Genomic DNA, 23,510 nt, shown 5'->3' on the forward strand with positions numbered 1-23,510 from the left:
GACCTGGATAAAACAAGCTGTGTGCCGCACAGCAGGTGTCACAGGGCTGTTGTAACACCATCGGCACTTGGCACTGAGGCACAAAGCCACAGAGCAAGGTGATCCTCAAAATCTTCGCGGTCGCCTTCAAGAACACAATGCAGAGCTGGTCATCGTCAGTCTACTTTGTATCTCCTAATTCTGTCTGGAAAGGAGGAGCCTGCCAAGGCCTTGCATGTGTGTGCCCTCTGTGGGGGTGTCTGTAGGGAAATGAGGATGTTTTTGCCTTGGTCAGCTGCCCACACACATCCTTTTAGGGCCATACTGGAGCCTGCTAGATTCCAATGAAATTGGATGATACAGAGACACCTTGACAAACAGTATGACTACAGACAGGCTTTTCCAAGGGAAGGGCTTTTAATTCCATTCATAATGACATATATTTCTTTTCTTTCAAAAACCAACTAATAACATTAAGAACATTGAAAATTTTCACATAGTCATGAAATTGGCAGAGATGTGCATGGGCATTCGGGCACACAACCCTTGGCTGGGCTGCTTTCCCCCCCACTCCCACTGTTTTTGTGCTGGTAATGATGGACATTGGCTAGAGAAAAACACATTTTATGTCCCTTTCTCTTCTATTACCACAGTGAAGACTCCACTATGGCAACTACTGCTGTAGTCAGGTAGCCAATAGGTACACACAGTAGATTAAGGACACACATGTGGTGTGTAGCTCTCTGTGGGCTTGATATGAAAGGACCATTCTAGGGGATATGATCTGTAGTTAAAATGCACAGCCTGACATTTGGTCAGTGCAGCTTTCTGTTCATCTGCATTGAGTCGGGGAGGAAGAAAAGCTGCTATGCTGTGGAAAAGGAATAAGAGCTACTACCAGAAAAACTGTTTGGGCTGTATTTTTAAATTCTTGAATATTTCCATTTATTTTTCGCTCTCCTCTTTACTGATACTTAGAGCCTAGGTGCTTCCAAGAACTGGATCTGGGCCACCTCTGTCCTCTCCTCCCTCCAGACTGTGAGCAGGCTGCTTCTACAAATCAGAGCCTGCATTTCAAACATCCCCACTGACTTTTACTGAGTTTCCTCCAGCCAGAGCCTGTAGCAGGAGGAGGTGGCTGCTGGAGCCTGTGAGGCTGCTCTGTGGTTAGAGGTGTGCCCAAAGGGCTGGTCTGCAGACCAAGAACCTGCAGAGAGGGAGAGATTCCAAAGAGCTGATCTGGCAGCTGTGGTGCCCGACCTTGCCTAGACACAAACCCGTTGCTGAACACAAAACACTGCGCGCCACGAGAACTCCACACTGAGCACGGGGCAAGGAGGGGAAGGGCAGGCAGCAGGGAAGGAGCAAAACAAAGGTGTCTCCTCTGAGCCTTGTACTTGGGATAACAGGAATCCACGTGCTTTTCAGTATTCCTAAAACATGGTTCCAGGACTATTCATCTGGCATGTGTAGAACTTACCTAAAGTTAACATCCAGCTACAGGCACCAATACTTATTTCCCTTCACAGACTCAAGACAGTTCCTAACAAAGCAATCAAACCACAGAAACACTGAATGGTTTAAGTTTAGGTATTCATTTTTGCTCATAAACAAAAACAGAGACAAAAAACCTGCAACATTTTTTGGACAGGTTTCAAAACTTGAAATCCGTGGGGCCCCTCTGAAGTGAGAAACACTTTTTTGCCTGGTATTTTCGTTTGCTAATGAGACTCTCCAAAATAACAGTGGCAGGAAAATTCCCCATAAGGAATTTCAATTTTCCAGTAGTTTCAGTGTATCCTAGTTGGCATTTCCAGGTGTCCTAAACTTGGACACCAGGCCTCTCCCCTTGGAGCACAGGAATCAATCCTCCCGGATTGCATTTTCCACATACATCATCTCACTGTTGACGTCGAATGTCCTAGGGGTGAACACACCAGCGTGTTCCAGCTCTCCTGTGGCAGCCAACGTCCTCCCCCTGGGGGAGTTGGGAAAGCTGGGGGAGTTTTTTGGATGGACTGGGCTTTCCCCAGCTCCCCAGAGCCCTGCAGCAGCTCAGCGTCGCAGCCTGAGGAAGAAGGCGTGCTTACACTCCTTGCTGTCCAAGGGGTAATACTTGTCATAAAAATCCAGAATGTACTCCTCAGTCTTAAATCCAAACTTCTGGTAGAGCAGCATAGCAGGGTTGCTTGCAGAGACGTGAAGGGTGACGTCCTTGCCCATGCAGGTCTGCAGAGGGAGGGGGAGAGGAAAGAAAGGAGATATCACTGAGAGAGAACGAGCCTCTGGGGGAATGCGGAGGTGAGCAGACTCATCAGCTCAGGGATCCAAGGCACTGAGGAAATGTGAGAAAAGGCACAGGCCAGGAGTTACCACACATAGCAACAGCAAAGGCAGCACTGCTGCTGCTCCTCCAAGCCTTTGTTTCTGGCAAACGTGGATTCTCTGACAATGGAAGCAGGTTTCAGGATTATAATTTATCATCTTTCCATTGTCAGTTACTAAAGTAATTGTTAATTAAAAATAATCTTGGTGTACAGCCCTGATCTCCAATACAATGGCCTGAAGAAAAGACAAAATGTGCCAGAGGATCAGGCTCTGCTCTCCTCCCTGTCAGCAAACAGAACTGAGCTCTCTTAGACTGCCTGAGCACCTCTGTGCTGTCACACTGGAATTCCTGCCTATCCCACCCAGCTCCTCTCCCATCCTTCAGGGCACAGCTCTCACCTCCTGAGAAGGGAGGAAATTCAGTTCAGACAGCAAATAATAACATGGCTGAAGTTACCTTGAAGATCCCAAATTCTAACCAGGAACACTCTGATTAAGATGCTTTCATCAAGCATTTTAATAGCATTCCATGTATATTAAGTGTATTGTAACTCTTAAGTGGGAACAGTAATACCCTCTAGGAAATCTCCAAGATAGAACATCCAAGGGGAAAACTCCCAGGAATTTAAGGAGGGAAGGAAAAAAAAAATTGGAAGCTGTTTTGGGGAAAAGAAAATCTAAATGAGATCATTAAGAAAATGCAGTTTAGTCCTCTGGGACAGATGCATGAGAGGGTAAATTTTGACAGCAAAACCAGCCACCACCATTTGCATCCAAACATTTTCCTGTTAAGTTATGCTGTTCCTGAGAATTCAGCCCCAAACTCAGCACACTGATCCCATAAGTCAGCAACCTACTCTTAAACCAAATAGCATCAAAATTCTCAAGCTACAAAGAGGAGACCCCAAGCCCAAGCAGCTGCAAAGTAGCACTTACAACTTGGAGTCTGAGAAACAGGTCACAACCACCATTACTACACAGGACTAAACCCCTTCTACCACTGTAAGTCAGCAACAGCAAAATGAGCCTAATGTGAGCCAAATATACAGTGCTGATCTCTCATTGCCAGTGTGCCTAATCAGACTCAAATCTCTCAAATCTGCCTGGCTTTCCTCAACAGGGAATTACATGCAAGCAGGATTAGGTTAGTTGATGTGATACATCCTACAAAAAAAGGTGTGAGTATTTTCTGTGGCTGACTTGCCAACTCCAGCATCCCAGCTCTGCTGGAGAGAGAAGTCTCTGAGCATCCACTGGCTGGATCCCTGCAAACCTTGGCGCCTGCTCCCACTGGGTGTTGACATATCACATCAACAGACTGAGCTGAGGGCCATTTCCCTCAACACTTCACACAGAGCTTCCTGGGAAATGCAAGGGGCAAGTTTAAAGAATATTGATTAGAGGCCTGTGTCAACACTGCAGAGAACTGTGCAGGTAGCAGAGTTACCCTTGGGCAGCCCAGAACAGAAAGTGCTTTTCCAAAGCATGGATCAGTTTCCCCAGGGTTCTGCCAGCATTCCCTACCTTGCTTCAGCCAAATATGAAATAAGATAAAACAGTTTCAATGGTGAGATTTGTTAGTGAAGCTCATCTTGACTACAACAAATGAAGAAATGTTTCCCATCAGCAGCTCTGCCAAGAGTTCAGGGAGTGGTAAAACTGTGGAGTTGGGCTCTGTAAAGGACATATATCTGCATATATACTCACAATTAAGCTGCCTTTCCTGAAATTTAATCCAAAAAATCAATGGAATTAAGGCCACTTAAATAACAGTATTCATTCAGAGATTTAATGAAGTTTAGATCCTTTAATATTACCCATTCAGTTAACTGAGATTAATTTTCCCAAGTATTTCTGTGGAACAAGGCCCAGTACAAGTCAGTTTAAACAAAGAATGAGATTGCAAACACTTTATCATTAACTCAGCTGTATTTGAACCAGAGTATAAAAGTGAAAGTGAGTGATTGAAATCAGTAAGTGATTTAAAGCATGGAATAGATCTCCAGGTGTAGTCAAGAAAGCTGCAATAATTCTAATTGACCCTGCCTACTCTTACCTCATTTTCTCCTTTAAACCCCCTTTTCCACAAATTACTGATCACAAAGTTAATCCAAAGACAGCTGAAGTGTGCAGCATCCCTGTAATTCTGAAGACATGACCAGAAAAGGTTGTTTTCCTAAAGACATTTTTAACTTCCAAAGCAGAAGCTACTTCCTCCCATAAACCTTCACAAAAAGGGTTTTTAGTCTCTAGTATCTGCTCGTGTGCACACAAGGAAGCAGTGAGAACTGGTTCTTTGGCAGATTCACAGGATGATTTCATTTCATTACCTGGATAAGATGATAAATCATGAAGGTTGCAATCCCAGCTCTTCTCCACTCAGGATGCACCAACAGAAAAGAGATGTAAGCTTCATTGTACTTCACATCTGGCACCATAAAGCCAAAGGCAATGATAACTTTCTTGTAAAGAACAACAACACTGAAGTCTGGATACTGCAGGCACTCTGACAAATCTATTCCTAGGGAGAAAAGGAGAAACAGCAGTTGTAAGCATTGCAAATCAAAAGAAAAGTGTCGTTGAAATCCTGGGGTTTAAGGCTTTTTAGAAACACTCCATCCCTTCTTTCTACCTTTATTTCAAATTTGTGATAGCAAGAGATCACAGCATCACAGGATAGTCCACAGCCTCTGCTGGAGCAGTCCTCTGTTACTACTAATTATGCAGCCAAATTTCTTGCATTTTGGGAAATCCCAGTGGTCAGAACACCCAGAGTGCAGAGGATGAACCCTGCCTTGGAAAAACCACTTGCCTAATCCTGATGTCTCCCCTGCCAGGTAGATATGCAAGGGAAAAGATTATACAACAAAACAGACAAAACAAGATCTGCTTAGCAGGGAAGCTTGTGTAGAAAAACTAACAAAGCTGATTTCCTTTCAAATGACTCAAGGATGAAACTGAAAATTAAAACTCAACTCTCTTCAGAAGCAGCACACATGAAATTGGGCTTTAGCTTTGGTAGCATTGCCTGCTATGTATTCTTTTTCCTCCACCTAGCCTGAAGCTCTTACTGTTCACTCTCTTGTGCACACTCAGCTGGTTGTGGAGCTGCATGTGAGCCTGACCACAGCTTGCAATGCTATCAAAACACTTGCTTTTAGCATGCAAATTCTCTAACCTGAGGGACAAAGTAGCCTCTCAGGCAGTGGTACTTCTGTGAGTCAGAAGCTGGACCCAATGAGGCTGGGAAGTTGTTACCTTGTCTAATCACCCTGCTGCTGCAGTCCTAGAGCATCCACACAGCCTGTCAGCACCAAGCAGTGCAGCTCAAGGCACTGAAGACTGACTGCTGGGTTATTTGTGGGCACAGATCCTAAATGAGATGCAAGGAACACAGGAGATGTGCCAGAAACGTTTGCTTCAGCCTCAAGTTGGCAATTGCAATGTATTTGTAACGTGGGGTAACAAAACAGCAGAGCAAGTTTTCCAGTAATGGCTTTTGATAAGATGCAAGACTTCAGAAGGCATCAGGCCCCAAGAAGTGGGTGAGTTATTTTCTTGCTGGAGAGTAAGCTGGGTGGAGCAAGACGTGGGAGGGATCGATTGGCAATAGGAGCTGTGTTAATTAAGCCAAGGCTGCCTGTGGAGTGCCTGGCAGCGTGTCAGGACAGGAACACTCCTTGCCCCAGGGGCTGGTGTCTCTGCAATGGTGCAGTTTTTCCTGCAGGAAGATGCTTAGCTCAGGATGGTTTGCCAATGGAGACGCTTCCCGCTAGGGCACCAAGGCACTGTGAGACACAACACGGGAAATGTCTCTTCTACCAATCACTTCCCGGAAATGTAGCTCTGCCTTGGAAGAGGCAAGAACAGCTCTGGAAAGGAAGGACTTGGAAGGATAGAAGAACTTAGTGCTGACTTAATGATGCTCACCCAGTTGCACACCCCTGCCTCCCACCCCCAAGCAGTACCAGCTAAACTCTTTGCATCCAGGCTTTACCGCCCAAGAATAACCTCCTCACTTCCCTCTCCTGCTAAAACAGAACTAAGGTGTAACAAGGACATCCTAGCCTCAGAATTTTTCACCATGGAAAAGATTTGGATTCCTGTTTGGAGACTGATGGTAGTGTCAGCTTTCTGATTTAATGATGAACAGTTCACAGCTGGGTGAAACACACGCATGCTCCTTATGTTAAATAAAGCAGAGTGAGTCCTGAAGAACCTAATGAAGGTACAGCCCAACTTAGGCAGAACTTCAAATGCATTACCAGGAGAGAAGAGACTATGACAAAGCTGTTCAGCCTCTGCTGGGCTTGCAAGTGTCTCTCACAAGGTCTGCAACAGCTTGTGAAAGGAAAGGTGTGCCAGGTTATTTCCCCACACTTACAATTTACATAATGAATAGCAAAAAAAGCTTCTTTCCTGACTGTGGCATATGGGCACTGCTGAACTACAGCCCTGCTGAATCACCAGCGGCAAATCAAAACACAAAGCAAACAGTTACCTGGAATAAAGGTGTGTACTGTTTGTACTGGGCTTTTCTAAATTAGTCTACTGTGCTGTTCAATGATCAGAAGCTGATGCATGCAGCAGATGAACATCCCTAATATCATTTCAGAAGAACTGAGGATTGCAGCCTTGTAACTGCCCCCACAAAGGGCAGCCATTGTCCCTAAAGAACCTGCAGTTCCAGAAATGACACAGAAAAATAGAAACCTTATCTTTCCCACACCTTGTAAATACTGAGGCTTGAAGAAATAAAGGTCATCACAGCAGAGCCTACAGTTGTAAAAGCAATTAATTGAATCACAAAATGAGCTGAGTTGGAAGGGACCCTCAAGGATCCTCAAGTCCCAACTCCTGGCCCTGCACAACGCAAGAATCACCCCACGTGCTGGAGAGCATTGCCCAAACTCCTCTTGGGCAAGCTTGGTGCTGTGACACTGCCCTGGGGAGCTGTTCAGTGCCCAACCACCCTCTGGGTGAAAAGCCCTCTCCTGATATCCAAACTAAACCTCCCCTAACACAGATTCAGAGCCGTTCTGTTGGGTCCTGTCATCACAGAAGAGACTGGTACCTGCCCCTCTGCTTCCCCTCCTGAGGAAGCTGCAGACCATGATGAGGTCTCCCCTCAGCCTCTTCCTCTCCAGGCTGAACAGACCAAGTGACCTCAGCCACTCCTCAAATGACTTCCCAACTGTCACTCTGACATATGGCTGCTAGGAAGAAACCTTCTCACAAAGGTAATGAACAGTAATCTCTGGTATAAAGCTGTTTATTTCAACCTTTGATTCTGCAAAACATTTCGCTGGATACTTAAGTTTAGTTAACTACTAAATTAATTGGCAGCTATTTTTTAAGTGCTGCGCTAATTAGGGCCTAATTGCCCAGTTCTACACTATCTCAAGACACAAAGACACCAAACCCATGTCTCCACCTTAAATGCATTCCTGTGCCAGACAACAACTGAAGAAAGATTTGGCCCAAGAACATTTTTTTTTTCTGAACAATAACACTTTATTCTTGGAAACCCAAGCACTGGAGGAATCTTACCAGGCCAGAAGAATTCGTGGCACATGGAGTTTATAGTGGGGATGTGATTAGGGCGAACATAGCAGTAATCAATAGGTGCTTCTGGCTCAGCCTTCCAGTTGAGATCATTCCTGTGTGGATTTGCACGGATTTCTGCCAGCAGCCTGAGTTTTGGGGGCTTTGTCTCATAATCACGTCTGCCAGGAACAGGAGAAGGAAACAAAAAGCAAGTGAGAAACCACTCCAGCTAAATGGGTACTGCCCATGAAATACCTTCTGACATGCTCAACTTTAGAAAAAAACAGAAGTTCTCTTCCATTCACATAGAGAAACACCCCTCAACTCAGCAAAAACACCCTTGTGCCAGAGGCTAGAACACTTTCCAGACCCACAGCGTGTCCAGCCAGTCTTTCCTTACAGCATGAGCAAGAAAATGGCAGCCCAGACACAGAGCAGGTGCAACTTGCATTGAAAGTTGCCCTTGCCCCCTCTTGGAGATTCCCCTTCCCGATGCAATCCGTTCCACTACTCAGCTATGTCAAACACTATCCCTTCAGGGTTACCATGGTGCACTGGGTTGTACTTTGAGGAGGAGTGAGGAGCACTGCCCAAGAAAAGTGTCCTCTCCGTGGGCTGGCGGTGCACAAGCCAAGAGCAAGCTCAGGCCCTCTGTACCTGATGTAGGGTTTAAGGACACGGGAGGTGTAAGGGCTGACAATACTGTGGTCTGTCAGCAGGTCTTCTGAGCCTACCAGGCGGTACAGAAACTTGGTTGTCTGCTGGCGATATCCCTTCGTGGCAGGCAGCATTGTCTGGATGCACAAAAAAATGCACAATTGCAGCAAGGTCAGTCATTGCCTTAACAAGGGAGCTGTATGGAGGGAGAGTAAGGGCCTTTCAGTGTGACAGGGTGGACTGGATCATGGTGGTCCCACCCTTGGACTCTGCTGGGCACTCCCAAATTTGGTGCCCAAACCTAGAAGTGCAGCAAGTCCTACACATATGAAAGATCACCTGCCTGTGTGGCTTCCACTTCCAGGCCTCCACCACCTGCATTTGGGCAGGGCTGGAATACAAATACATCAACATTTGTGGTGCTGACACTGATAGACAGCAGTGCTGAACCAGCATGTCCCAAGAAGAAAGAAACTTAGGAGAGCCTTGGTGGGGACACAGCCCCAAGCCAAAATGATACTTGTTCACATAATCCTTTTCACTTTAGGAGTCAGATAACCTCAATGTGACACTGCTGGCTGCAGCAAAAGCTTTAAAATAAGCAGTGCCAAAAGCTAACTTAGATTTGAGAACACCCACCTGATATCTGTCCAAGATCCTGAAGTCCTGGCTAGTAGTTCTGTATGTCGCTTGCTCTACTGGGGACCTGGAGACACCACCTTCTTTGGCTCCATAAATCCCATCAACCAGGAGCAGTGCAGCATTCACAACCTGGTCCAAGTCAAAGAGTGGGAGTCCTCTTTCCCTCTTGGCCTGCCTGACCAGCAGCTTGCGCCTCAGCCTCCGGGCCTCTGGGGTCATGCTCAAAGCATTGGGACAGGCTTCCAGCCTCTTCAGCAGCAGCTTTTCTTCATAGATGCTAACTGAGGTGTGCTTGGGAACTCTGGGTTTAGTATCCTTCTCCAGCTGTGACTTCCCCTTGTCTCGTCCTCTCACCTGCAAGGGTGTGTTTGACTCTTCAGGATCTTCACTGTCACCTTCCATCCGTTCTGTTTTTTCTTCTTCGCTCTCCACCTCTTGCTTGATCTGCTCAACTGTCTTCACTTTTTTTCTGCTTGCCCCAGCTGTCCCACTGGGAGGGGGCACATACTCTATTCCTGGGTCTATGACTCCATCTCCTTCCATCTCCTCATCATCTGTGGAATGTATCAAAATAATCCAGGGAGAAAGAAAAAGTAATTTAAACAAAGTCTGATTTCAAAAATGGCTGTCACAACATTTTTCTGCTAAGTAACAATAATGTGGGTATACCAAACACACTTCATTTTCTATGTACTCCCTGACCTCCTGATTTTGGACAGGAGATGCTAAAAAGAGTCCAATATTGTGACATAGAATGAATCCTGCTCCTAAAGTCTCCTGTAGTTTGGCATCTGGAAACAGCTGCAAGCCCGTGTTCTTTGAGGAACATTAAGCTGTTGAGAATTCGCAAAGACTAGGGATCAAAAAGTCAAGTTGGTGAGCTCTATCTTCTGCTAGGATACCCTGGAGAGGTTCTGTCCTCTTCAGAACCTCACTAGTCTTCCTGTCACCAAGAAGACCAGCTCCTTAAGGAACTAGAAGAATTCAGCCTGCATCACTGCTTTGCAATCTCACTGATATTTAGCACTCATTCATCAGCACAATCAAACTTACAAAATACTGGGACATTACAATGAGAATAAAATTTCTCCCATGAAAAACATTTGAGACAAAACTAGACCTGCTACGTAACAGTGCAATCTGTGATGCAATGAAATGCTTCTGTAGAGTGGTCCAGCAGTTGCTGTGTGAAGTCTACCCACTGTTCATTCAGAATCTCTCAGAAAACGATAATGGGGGTTTCTTCTAGCCTAGAACCTGGCGATAAAACTATGGAACACCAGTCAATTCTCATACTCAACTAAGACAACAGAGTATTGCTAGTTACTTTCCACCTTATCCTGCAGCTCAGTGGGAGCTTGCTTTGTAAAAGCTGTTCCTAGAACAGCAGTTGATCACTGGAGGAAACCCCGGGCGGCGCTTACCGTGGAAGAGCGCCTGTGGCGGCATGACGTCCGGGATGAGGTCTGCCTCTGACAGCAGGCTGGGGGTGGCCGAGTGCGAGGCGGGAGTGCCGGGAGCGGAGAAGTCCAGGGATGGGGACGGGGAGGGGCTGGTCAGGGGCGTGCGGTCGGACGAGCTCAGCGAGGAGAAGTCGATCACCTCTCCCTTCTCCAGGACCATGTCGGGCCGGCGGCAGCGGCTGCTGAACTTGACGGGCGTGGAGGAAGTGCTGCGGTCCAGGAATCCCGCCGCCTCCTTCTGGGCCCGGCGAATGTCCTTGGCCTCCTGCGTGCGGGACCGCTTCTCCTTCAGCTCCATGGCCGACTCCACAGGGTTCCGGCTCACCCGCTTCCGAAGGCCTTCCACTGTAATGATGGGATCCAGCGGGGGCTTGGAAGCTGCTAAAGGAGGAGTTGGCTTATTCTGAGCTCCTGCACTCACTGCATTTAGAGTACGCAGTCAAAAACATGCTGACTACAAAACTTAAAAGATGGGTTTTTCAATGCGTACCAGAAATTCACTCTGGGACATGCAGCATTAAGGCAGTGTATGACTAAAGCCTCGTTAAAACCCAAATTTTGCTCCTCCACACAGAGGAGAATTTGCATCCAGTGATAAAAGACGTTCCCCAGGGTAAAGAGAAGTGGGAAAATTGTGGATTTCAGCTCAAAACCACTCTGCACAAGCCTCAAAACCCTGCAAATCAGCACAATGGAAAAAGGTAATAAAATATAACAGGCTTCTCACACTACAGTATAAGCAGCATAGTTCTCTTCAGTCAATCATTACAGCAGAACAAAACTAAGGAACTGTCCATGCACAAGACCTGGTTTTAACTGAACTTTTCCTCGTGTCTCTCAGCTCTGGCCCAGTGAGGAATCTACACAGTACTGGGGACAGAGTTACCTTTTGCCTTCAGTGCAGATGCTGACAGCTTCTCTCCTTCAGGTTTCAGTGTTGGGGGTTTGTTATGAACCAGCTTCCACCATCCTGGCTCTCCAAATTCCTGTGCCCCCGAGCGGAAAAACAAGGGGCTCCCCACAGAGAGACAGCCAGCAACTGTGCTCCACCATGTTGAGGTCTTTTTCCTGTGGTGGTAGACAAGAAAACAAGGGTTAGGTCCCCACTCACAAGCTGTGCTTCCATCCTGGACAGTGTTTCTGCAAGTGGCACTGACACACAGCCACTGAACTACTCCTGGAGCACTTTTTTGGCCCCTTGGAGGCAAGGAGTTGCATTTAAGCCTTTGCCTCTGCTGGGCAGTGCACTCTGGGCATCTGAGCATTTTTTGTTCCTTTAGGAACTGGTCACAGGGCTAACTAAGATTGTCACTCAGGGAGGAGGTGAGAAGAAATTCTGAAGAATTGGCCTTGTAGCCAATACCTGAGGTACTCCCTCAGACTCTGGAGAGTCAGGTTCATGGTGCAGAGTCTAACCTGAATTGCCCAGAACCTCAAGATTTCTTCTTGCCTTTGCACACCCCCACACCAGAAACAACTGCACTTGCCAAGGCTTGGCTGAGTTGGTGTTCACTACTGCCCAGGTGCTGCCCTTACACACCTTGGTGTACTGAGCCTCAAAGGTAGGGGATCAAACCCAGAAGCTGCTGCTCAAGGCCTGGAGTGTTACAGTAAACCTGGATAAGCTGCACTTTAATATGCCAAGAAAGAACATCATTGCACAGCTTGTACTGCTGCACACACGATTCAGCTGTCTCTGTTCCATCAGTGGCTTGTCCAGGCAAGTGGGAAAGCTGTCTCTGAGGCCAGGAATCACCCTCTGAATTTTAATCAGAGCAGGGAGTGCCCAGTTCCCAGGGCAAGTCTCAAAAGGCAGTAGCAAACCCTGGGAGGCATCAGCTCCCTGAATGAGGGACAATGGGCCACCAGCTGCCCTCCTGTCAGGGTCCCTGTGGCTTCCAGGGAGTACAAATGCTAACATTTCTGAGAACAGAGCAAGGAGGCACAGACAAGCACTGAAAGCAAAGCCAAAGACCAAATCTGTTTAGGAAGAAAGGCCAGATCTTACAACAGAGAAATCCCTGGGGAAGAAAAGAAGCTGTGAAGTCAATCAAATCTACAATTTCCAAGGATTGCTCAGTTTCTTTTCTGCTTCCACAGCACACACATTAACAGTGAGGCTTGGGTTTGACAGTTTCAACACGCTCAGAAAAAAATGTGCTGTTCACCTGGAAAATGAAGGCTGCCCTTAATGAGAGGGACTCCTACTCTAACAGTGCCTTTACACATACTGAAAAATGCTTCAATTGTTTTAACAACTACTCTGTAAAAGCCATTTCATTAAGATCCAACACAATCAAAAAGGTGAGGCTCAGTTCCTTTTGAGGAACTTGGTCCTCGTGAGCTTTACAGCCAAGCAACATAGGAGTTTGCTGGATCACATTTTTGTCCCTGAAGTTTGGCAATGCCAGGATCAGCCCATCCATTGTGACTGTTAAGAAAAACCCAGTTCTTTGCAGGTTCACATGCTGCCTAAAGGAAGATAAGAAATAATCCCAAATACATGCTTTTGTGTGACTCCTGGGGTTGTTTTTCCCCAGCAAGAAATGCCAATTCTTTCTCAAGTGTACCCATCATGCCTGCATTCAGATTCTCAATATTAAATCCTCCCTTTTTATCACTTGTAAGGCTCAGCAGAGATGTCACCAAATTAACCAGGATTCCTGGCCATCTCTACACAGGAAATTAATTAATTAATTCCTTTGGCTTACCAACCAGACCCTCAGGGAAATATCATGTCTTTACCTGTTCCCTAATAAGAAATTCCAGTGTTTCTCAATAAAAGCACAAATGTCTTCTTTCCATCTGAAGTACCCCTGACGGCCTGTTCCTTCCAGAGACAAGTTGTACATTGCCAACATGACAACCTGCAACAGAAAGTGTTGGACACAAGTTAATCCCTTCTGCTTTTTCTGCTGAACAGACACCCACAGCTTCCACACACCCACATAAATCTTTGCTCCCTCATAAATATCTTATTTTTGCAACATCTCATAGGCAACTTCTGCAATCCATCTTCTTCCTGGTTTTGTGCTGCCCATTCTTGTCTTTCTATTGTTAGATGCACATTCTTCCAGAGATTTCTCCATCCCAGGGGAGTAACAAGCTGCCTAGTCATGCAGGTTTGTGCTGAGACACAAGAATTGTGCAGCTGTTGTATAAATGAATTACAGTACAGCTGGAGTCTGAATGTAATGTGGAGATAGGGAAACAGTCTTTCAAATAAAATTTTAAAAAAAGCCACAAGTAATGGCACAATCCAATACAACAGAAACATTGGTGACAGTGGTCTTTCACACACTTCACAACCAAATTCACTCAGACTCAGGGCAGGTTTGAAAAATATCTCACCTTCTTCAAGCAAACCCTAAGTGACCAATTGTTAATTACATTTACTTAACTAATTTTAATTAATTTATTAGAACAAAACTAAAGTCTAACTAAAGTTAGGCTGGCATCTTTCAACAATCACACAGCCTGGGTTTGGCAGTACTTCCAATAACGACTTGCATTTCACCCTCAGAGATGTCTGACATCTGCTTTTCTTATGGAGATGGGACTCCTCACAGTGGACCTTGGTTTTCTGGGATGCATTGTCAAAGATGTCAAAATGAGGAAATATGGACAGCTTTAATGTCACCTTCACCCTATTTCCACCTCACAACCCCTCTCAGATTCATAACTATATTGTGTGGGTTTTAAAGTCATGTGGGACAGCATCTCAGGATGTCAAAAATAATTATCTTTTCAACTGGCTAAAGATATGGATCTGAAAAAAAATCCAGAAATCAATGTCCTCATTTTTCCTGGTTCAGGTAAGTTAGTTTGACCACTTCTCTCAATTCCACTTAACCAGAAGCAGCAGCAGTTCTGGCTGCTGGAAGCCCAGAGAGGTGATCACAACTCTCTTCCTCACCCACTTTGATTTTGTCTGCCCCTCCCCATGGCACTCTGAAGAGGCCTGACCTCAGTGCTGGCAAAGTTATGGAACAGATCATCTTGAGTGCCATCACTTGGCACCTGCAGCATGGATTCAGGAGGGGCAGATCCTGCCTGACCAGCCTGATCTCCTTTTATGATCAGGTGAGCAGCCTGGTGGATCCAGGGAAGGCTATGGATTTTGTCTAACTCAACTCCAGCAAAGCCTCTGACACCATCTAGAGGGGCCTGTTAGGCTGGATCCACGGGCCAAGTGAAACAATAGGAGGTTTAACAGGACCAGATGCTGAGTCCTGCACTTTTGGCCACAACAACTCCCTGCAGTGCTGCAGGCTGGGAACAGAGCAGAGGAGAGGCCAGGCAGAAAGGGACCTGGGGCTACTGACTGAACTGATGGCAGACTGAACATACTGAGCCAGCAGGATGCCCAGGTGGCCAAGAAGGCCAATGGCATTCTGGCTTGGATCAGGAGTAGTGACCAGCAGGACCAGGTCAGTGATTCTTCCCCTATACTTGGCATTGGTGAGGCTGCAGCTCAAGCCTTGTGTCCAGTTCTGGGCTCTGCAATTCAGGAAGGATGTTGAGGTGCTGGGGGCACATCCAGACAAGGGCAACAAGGCTGGTACAGGATCTGGAGTGCAGATCCAATGAGGAACAGCTGAGGGAGCAGGAGGTGTTTAGGTTGGAGAGGAGGATGCTCAGAGAACACCTCATCACTCTCTACAACTCCCTGACAGGAGGGTGCAGCCAGGTGAGGGGTCAGCCTCTTCCCCCAGGCAACAAGTGACAGAATGAGAGTACACTTCTTAAGCTGCACAAGGGTAGGTTTAGGCTGGACATTAGGAAGAATTTCTTCACAGAAAGAGTGACTGGGCATTGGAGTGGGCTGCCCAGGGAGGTGGTGGAGTCACCATCCCTGGAGGTGTTTAAGGAAAGTCTGGATGTGGCACTCGGTGCCATGGTCTGGCTGACCATGTGATGTAAACTCACGGGTTGGACCCGACCTCAAAGATCTTTTCCATCCTAGCTGATCCTGTGATATTCTATGAGACAAAACACCATTAAGGGTCCAAAGGATACAAACAGATGTTACTTTGATTGCTCAAGTGTGCAAATGACTGGAACAGTGAATTCCAGCAAGGACTGATGCTAGTCTATAAACAGCCAGGTTGGAGCTAGCAAGCTTTCTGTTTCTATGTTGCCAACCCACCGGTTTTACATTTTCTTACATACAAAAAAATGTTCATGGCTAGAAGCCAAATTGCTTTTATTTTGCTTTTCCAAACCTGCTTGAAGCCATGAATTCATGAGCAATGTAAGGGGAAGGAAAAAAAATAAAAGGAATGTGGTTTGTATGATTATCTGTCAATTTCCCTGCCAAATGCTGAAGTTCTCATGTGTAGGCAATCCTCAGCTAATTAATTTCTGAAATTCATGCAAATGCTCCTTTGTTACCAATACCTGATTCTCCTTTTCCAGGTAGCACAGACACAACAACCAACAATTTCAGAAAGTCACACAGTTGTCCTGCTGGCACAAACATTTCACTTACTTGTTGCCATGTTAATCTCAGACGTTCAAATTGCTCCTTCCCATCTTCTGAGCAATCAGAGCAAGTAAATCTGAAAAAGTTATCTCCTTTGAGGTAACTGAGCTGTTCTCTCACTTGACCTAAAATGAAAAGGTAAAAATCAATTTTTTGCCTTTTATAGGAAAAAGGGCTGCAAAGGAAATTTGGATTTCTACCAAGATCAGGTTTGTCTGGACAAAAATGGCAGAAGCACTGTAAACCCCCATGACCCCAAAGTTACAGGCTCTAATTCCATTTTTCTACAGCAGAGGAAAGAGATCATATTAATCAGGGCTTCTAAACTCACCAGGAGTTAATCTACACAAACATGAACAATTGAAAAATTACATCGGAGCACAGGGAAACTGATAAGACTAGAGTGTCTCTGGGAAGTCAAACTCAAAAAGATGTTTCTCTACAAGGTTGTCATCTCTTTCACTGTGTAATGACAACAGATCAAGCATTTTTAACATATGGATATCTGGCTTCCATAATGAATTGCAGAATTCAAGTTGCAATTGTGCGTGAAGAGGGAAAAACGCTCCACACTTGGAAGAGAATTTCTAAATGCCAATTCAAGGCAAAAAGGTAATTATTTGCCTGAGCACTTTGGCCATTTTCACAAGTGACAAGTGAACTCCCCAGAACTGAATGATTAGGAAAAAGCAGTTATCTCCCATTGTCAGCTCGATTACTCTGTACATTTGCATATGGCTACTGTTTCTTTGCAGCCTTTTCTGTTCCTTGGATTTGTTCCACAGCAACTGCAGAGAGGAACACATTTGTAAAATAAAACAAGCTGAGTGTTGAATCAAGTGCTCCAGCATGAGATACCTCATGCTACCTTCAACCCTGCTTCATTTTTTAAATTAATACATTTCAAGTAGATATTTCCCTTGACTGCATAGTAATTTAATAATCTGGTGCTGGTTTCATTACGTTAATACCTAAACATTCACTAACACACCTTGAGAGGAGATTTTTACACTATAAATTTTGGCAAATTCTAAGATGGCAAAAAGGGCAGCTCTGGCATATCTGCAAGGAAGGTGCCACCTAAACAGTTCATTATTTCTAACCAAAAACAAACGAAAAACAAAACAAACAAACAAAAAACCAAAAAAAACACCCAAAACCAAACAAAAAAACCCCACCAAAACCAAAGCCAACCAGTGTTTAGCAATATCTGGCTATTGGATGTAATAACAGATCAGATAATCCAGAATTTAGAAAGTAAAGTTATCTATTACACTGCTAACAGCATTTATCTTATGTCAAATGCCAGAGGAGATGCATCAAATTTTGCAGCTTGCTACTAACATCCCCCAGAGGTGGCTGCTGAAGACTGGGCACGTTTCTAAGCCAACTCAAATTCACATTATTGAGAAAATATTAAGGTTGAGATTTAGCCATATATTCCACAGATGCGACAAATCAACAGGGAGGGAAAAAAAGTAACACACAAAGTCATTTTCCTCCCCAGAGCTTTACAGCAAGGGTCATTATCTGAGTGAGCAGAGGTCAGGTCGCTTGACCCAAGCCCCTAAACAGCTGCAAGAATTGTGAGGGTTGGCACATTTCTGAACTTTAATGTTCCCTACTAATTGAAGCAGACAGTTTGCCTCCCGCAGAGAGAGCACCATCTCTGGACACACAGCTCCTGAAGTATCTAACACATCCCCTCCCAGCAGCATCACTCACCAAGACAGGATGGGGTACAGCCTAACAAGCTGTGAAACAGGAAGGCAGGACAGCACAAACACCTTGCAAACACCCACCACGGTCAGGCACAACACAACGGGCAGCCTTACTTGCTGGGATCCACTTCTGGCACTTCTCACAGTAATAGGACATCTCCTCCATCCAGGACGCTTCGCCCTCGTCGCTGTTCAGGGAGTCCCCGCTCTGGTCGTGCGATAAATCCACGGAAGCCTGGTCCTCGGACTCCACGATCAGGAGAGTCTCCCCTTCCACCTCGCCCTCCTCCAGCCCCTCGGAGGTGGAGGTCCTGGTGGCCTCATCGTCGTGGCGGCTCAGCAGCCCGCCCATGTGCACGTTGTTGGCCATCCTGGAGGGAGCTGCCACAAGGAGCCCGTCCCCACCTTCAATCCATCCACACCAGCCAAGGCTCCACGGTCCGAGTAACAATCACAGAGGATATGGGGTTTTTGTCCACCCCAAAGCTTTAGAGGCTGGATTATAATTTACACAAAATAACCTGTCTTTCACAGATTAGCTCTGTTTGTTAGAACTCATGCAAGAAGTGAGACGCGAATGACCTGCAAATCTCCCAGGAGCCAGGCCTTTGCCTAAGAACGTCTTTCCATTAGCGCCTTGTCTCTCTCTTCCATGAGCTGCTTTGTCAGAGCAATCTGCTCTTCCAGCAGGCGAATGTTCTCCTTTTTCTGATTCTGGCGCTCGAGATCTCTGACCACGCCACTCCGCAGCCTCTGAAAGCACAAGGGACAGGATTTATCAGAGCCTGGGATGCTGATCGCCATCAACCCCACCCTGCAGGGCTGTTCCCTCTGCTGCCTTCCCAGGGTCTTTGCAATTTAACTCAGGAATCAGCAGGAGACAACACCCAACTGTACTACACCAAAAAGTGCTTTATTTGCACTCGCTTAGGATGGCTGGGCTTACTAAGTGACAATTTGCCATTCAGCAAATAAATGCTAGAAGCCTGTAATTCCCTTGCCGTGCAGGATGGATGTGATCTAAAAAATCCTGTTATCTCTGACCTAAATCTTCACCAAATCAGAATAAGCTCCTCAAAACTTCTTTGCTTGGAGGCAATTTTGTGACAAAATGGAAACTATTTTAAGAAAAACTGGCATGTGTCTTCATTTCTTCTTTCTGCTCGTGTCTTAATCATAAAAATACACTCACAACCTGCTTAAGACAAACTCTTGAAAAAGTAAGGCAAAAGCAACTGCTTAAAAATATCCCCTTTACATAAAATGTTCGTTATAAATCATGAAAATATATAACATATATATATATAAATAAATACATAATGTGCAAAACAATACCAGCAGATTTCAACCTGGGGTTTATACCCTCAGTGGTATAAAAAGCCCTAAGAAAATCCTAGCTGCTCTTTGCTTCTCTCTCTTACCTAGACAGTTTAACTCACACTGATACTTTGATAATTAGGTGAAAGATCAATAATTTATTTGACCCATTTGAATGATGCCAAAATTATTTGAAAGCTGACCCTGAAGTCACTTGAGAGGATGTTTGTGATTATTATTCAACAAGTCATCACAGGGTTTCATTCCTCACCTAGCATGCCAATGACTGCACACTTCAAATGCAATAATTTCTCTTGCAAGGACCAAAATGAAAAGCTTTTGTTTAAGAAATAATTTTGTTTCTTTTAGGAAATGCACAGACACATATGTCAGCCAATAATCAAAATTCTCTCCAGAAATTAATCTAATAAAACCAGTTCCTTCCCACCAGCTTCCATCAACTGAACTCAGGCTACAAATCAGTAATTTGAAACTGAACACAAAATTCATAAACTTATTATTATGTTACTATTAGTTAGTAACAATAAAGATGTGGGGAGATACAAGGTAATTGATCAATTGCAAGAATGTAATCCTTTTTCCTTCACAAAACACGCAGCCTTTTGATGGTGGGTGTAATTACTTTGAAAATGCACTTTGCAAAAGACACCTTTATCATTTGAGTGTCACAAAAAGTTAATCTTCTAATCTTCCTCTATTCTTGGAATTAGCCCAGATAGTCTTCTGCAGGCATGAAAAGCATGTGCAAGCTCAAGTCACTCTGGGCCTGGCACAACAATTTATAAAAGTCAAAAGTTTATTAATCTGCATAAAGAAACTTCAAATAATCTCTATGCAGGACTGCAAAATACCCACGTTATTTATTTCCATTATGTTATCTAAATAACTGGATCTGTTGAACATGAAGCCACTACTGCTTCACTTGGCCAAGAAGAATTACAGAAAGAAAATCTCAGATTTAATTTATAAAACATTGAGCCTTGGCCCTTCTCAACAGGTACCAGCCAAGGATTTCAGTCAAAAAGATCCATGAAGTTTAAGTGTCCCACTGAAACATCCAAGGGTGATGTTTATTCTGCAGCACATGTTCAAAGTACAACTGCCATTAATTGCAGCTGCAGTTTAGTTTAGGAGAATTTAGCAGATATTCCTACCAGATCCCCAGTGGCTCAAGGCCAGCACACTGAATTAAAGAGCAGTCAGCTACAAAAATGTGATGTGATCTACCTAAAATGTGTCAGGTGAGCACATCCATCAGCTCTGGCCAGTGCTCAGCCAATGCTGGTTGCCACTCCAGGATCTCAGTTTTCCTCTCCTTGCTTGTGCCATTCAGAGTGCTCTTCACTCCTGCCCATACAAACCTGCCTCCTTCCTCACCCAGACCAAATCCTCCAAATTCCATCACTGACAATCTCTTGAGGGGAAGAAAATATAATCCTCTACTTTCAGAATGTATCATAAATCCCAAGCAACAGCCAGCTCAGCTGGAATATGGATTGGCAATTTAAACTCTGGTGTTATGTAACTTTTCACTGGTTCTGTGTCATTCAAGACAGGCTTTTTCTGCGTGCATTTTCTAGATTTTTATGTATGTAAGTGGAGAAGGATCAGCTGTGTGCCCTCATATAACCCTTGGCTCATCAGCAGGGTCCAAACCAGCGCACTCAGTGGGACACAGCTTGTAGTCCCAGGCAGGACTGCTCTGTCTTAGGACTCACCATGGTCACACCTGATACCTTTTGGCTCTCTGGCACACAGGCTGCCTGCCAGGCATTCCTTGATTTTTAAATGTAGCCCAGAGAACAGCCCTTTTCAATTACCAGGGGGTGTTTCTGACAGCTTGCACTGTCAGAACAGGAGAGCAGGGGCAGGGCACAGGACAGTGCTGCCTGTCCTTCAGCAGGTGCATCTGTGGGGCTGAGCAGCAACAGGACAGCCAGAGAGAGGGGACAGCACCGGGACACTGCCGGTGTCCTGGAGGCTGCAGGATCACATCCCACATGCTCCCTGCACCTGCCTGGAGACTCATCTGGAGTCCTCGCTGCTGTCCGCCTCTGACAGGGCAGCGCTGGGCAGCGGGTGCAGCTGGAAGAGCACAGAAAGCACAGGAGCCAGAGAGGAAAATGCAGGGAAAGGGCGGCCCGTGGAGAGAGCACGATGGGGGACAGGCTCAGGCCTCTGGGAGCCGGGCTGGGCACGGGCTTGGAAGGGGAATGGAAGGATGGATGGAAGGATGGGCGGATGGATGGATGGATGGATGGATGGATGGATGGATGGATGGATGGATGGATGGATGGATGGATGGATGGATGGATGGATGGATGGATGGACGGAAGGATGGGCAGATGGATGGATGGATGGATGGATGGATGGATGGATGGATGGATGGATGGATGGATGGATGGATGGATGGATGGATGGAAGGCAGGATGGATGGATGGATGGACGGAAGGATGGGCGGATGGATGGATGGATGGATGGATGGATGGATGGATGGATGGATGGATGGATGGATGGATGGCAGGATGGATGGATGGATGGATGGATGGATGGATGGATGGATGGATGGATGGATGGACGGAAGGATGGGCGGATGGATGGATGGATGGATGGATGGATGGAAGGCAGGATGGATGGATGGATGGACGGAAGGATGGGCGGATGGATGGATGGATGGATGGATGGATGGATGGATGGATGGATGGATGGATGGATGGATGGATGGATGGATGGATGGATGGAAGGCAGGACGGATGGATGGATGGAAGGCAGGATGGATGGGCGGGCAGCCGGGCGGAGGTGCGGGCCCTCGGCGCGGTGGGCGTGGCTCCGCGCTGTCCCGCGCGCCGGGGGCGGGGCCTGCCCGGCCGGTGGGCGGAGCCTCCGCGAGGGCCGGCGCGGGGCCCCGCTCGCCGCCTCCCCCCCGCGGCCCGCGGCGCGCACTCACCTGCAGCTCCCGGCGCTGCTGGATGTGCACGGCCGCCACGACGGCGGCGGAGAGCAGCGCGGAGACGGCCAGCGCCACGCGGGAGCCCCGCGACATGGCGGGGGGGCGGCGCGGGGCCGCGGCGGGGAAGCGGCGGGCGGGCGGGGGCGCGGAGAGCGTGAGGCGGCGCGCCCCGCCCCCGCCGAGCGCCGAGCGCGCCGAGCCAGGCCGGAGCAGCCGAGCGCCGAGCCGGGGCGGGGCCAGCGGCTCCCGGAGCGGCCGCTTCCTGGGTATTCGCACCCTCCCGGCCAAAAACTGGGCTTTGTTCCCGCAGCGCCCCTGGGGATTGGGTGCCCAGCTGTGCCGCTGCCTCCCGGGACTGTCCGCTGGAGCTTCCTGCCGGAGAACACAAACAAAAGGTTTCTTCTGCTTGCGAGAAACATTTCTGGTTTTGTCGAGTGAAGACCACCAGTTCTGCGCTCTCCTCGCCCAGAAATCCCGAATTGCATGAGAGGAGCAGCTGGAGAAAGCTGCTCTTCCAATTGTTTGGTTTCTTCTCATTGTTCAGTGTGTGGCCTTAAGGCCTCGCGATTGCCAGTTTTTCATGCTCTGAAGACAGAATAATTCCATCCCCGGCCCTGTCTGCAGTGGAAGAGGGAAACCAAACACGTCAGGCTGATCCCTCCGCTTTATAATCGTTTTCATCTCCCTGCTGAATAAACACGATTAAAATAAAAGGTGAAAATAGCGGCAATGATAATATTTCCATTGAGTCTAATGGCAGCGCTCACGTTGGTGTGTTTACTGTTATTAGGGTTTGTGCATAAGTGCCTGTAACGTGTCCAAGGCCACTGGAGTGCCAAGAGCGGGGTCGAGCCAGGAGCCTGGTGGATGGGAGCCAGCACTTGGATGGGGCCAGCGCCCTTGGCACTGGGGAAGGGCGCAGCTCTCCCCGGGTGCCTCTACCCATCCCTGCCATTAATCACTAGAGGGGCTAAAATCCCCAGGGAGGGAGCACTCCGGCTGTGCTTTCGCCATCTCAGCCTCTGGTGTTCCTGCTCTCCTCCCTTCCTCCCAAGCGCTGCGTCCTGCTCTTCTGCTTTGCCCCCTTTCCATGCTCTAGTATGAGGGACCTTTTCCAAACCCGGATTAGCAGCCGGTCCGGTTTAAAACCTTGCAGCAGCCACGATGGGAAAAGCCCGTTTTCCTTTCTCAGAGCCCGTCCGCAGGGGCAGGGAAGGGGTGTGAGGGATTTTGGAGGGCAGGAGTGCTCAGCGGGGATGCTGCTGGGGAAAACCTTTCCAGCTGGTGGTGGGCACAAGCACACGAGAGAAGATTCCAGCCCTATGGACACAAGTCTGGTGGCTGTATCCATAAGACTCCCACACGGAGAGGCAGAGGATGGGCTTAAGCTGAGGGAGAGG

The 23,510-nt window shown here is 46.9% G+C and overlaps 2 protein-coding genes across 3 annotated transcripts; both read right to left on the reverse strand.

Moving 5' to 3' along the window:
- Positions 1 to 1,555: 1,555 nt before the first annotated feature.
- Positions 1,556 to 18,575, reverse strand: KAT14 (lysine acetyltransferase 14). Of its 2 annotated transcripts, none has more exons than XM_079297590.1 (10): positions 17,937 to 18,575; positions 16,108 to 16,226; positions 13,362 to 13,483; positions 11,503 to 11,684; positions 10,578 to 10,997; positions 9,151 to 9,707; positions 8,512 to 8,648; positions 7,858 to 8,033; positions 4,638 to 4,828; positions 1,556 to 2,208 (listed from the first exon to the last, which is right to left on the reverse strand). In XM_079297590.1, the coding sequence occupies exons 1-10, from the start codon at positions 18,190 to 18,192 to the stop codon at positions 2,035 to 2,037; spliced, it is 2,334 nt and encodes a 777-aa protein (XP_079153716.1). In that variant the 5' UTR covers positions 18,193 to 18,575; the 3' UTR covers positions 1,556 to 2,034. The 2 variants fall into 2 exon arrangements, with proteins under 2 accessions (XP_079153716.1, XP_079153717.1); XM_079297591.1 differs by having other exon boundaries at positions 10,578 to 10,994; positions 17,937 to 18,434.
- Positions 18,429 to 23,135, reverse strand: PET117 (PET117 cytochrome c oxidase chaperone). The gene is made up of 2 exons (XM_079297614.1): positions 22,108 to 23,135; positions 18,429 to 18,575 (listed from the first exon to the last, which is right to left on the reverse strand). The coding sequence occupies exons 1-2, from the start codon at positions 22,645 to 22,647 to the stop codon at positions 18,435 to 18,437; spliced, it is 681 nt and encodes a 226-aa protein (XP_079153740.1). The 5' UTR covers positions 22,648 to 23,135; the 3' UTR covers positions 18,429 to 18,434.
- Positions 23,136 to 23,510: the final 375 nt, after the last annotated feature.

Source organism: Erithacus rubecula (assembly GCF_903797595.1).
Source record: "Erithacus rubecula genome assembly, chromosome: 2".
Classification (NCBI taxonomy): domain Eukaryota; kingdom Metazoa; phylum Chordata; class Aves; order Passeriformes; family Muscicapidae; genus Erithacus; species Erithacus rubecula.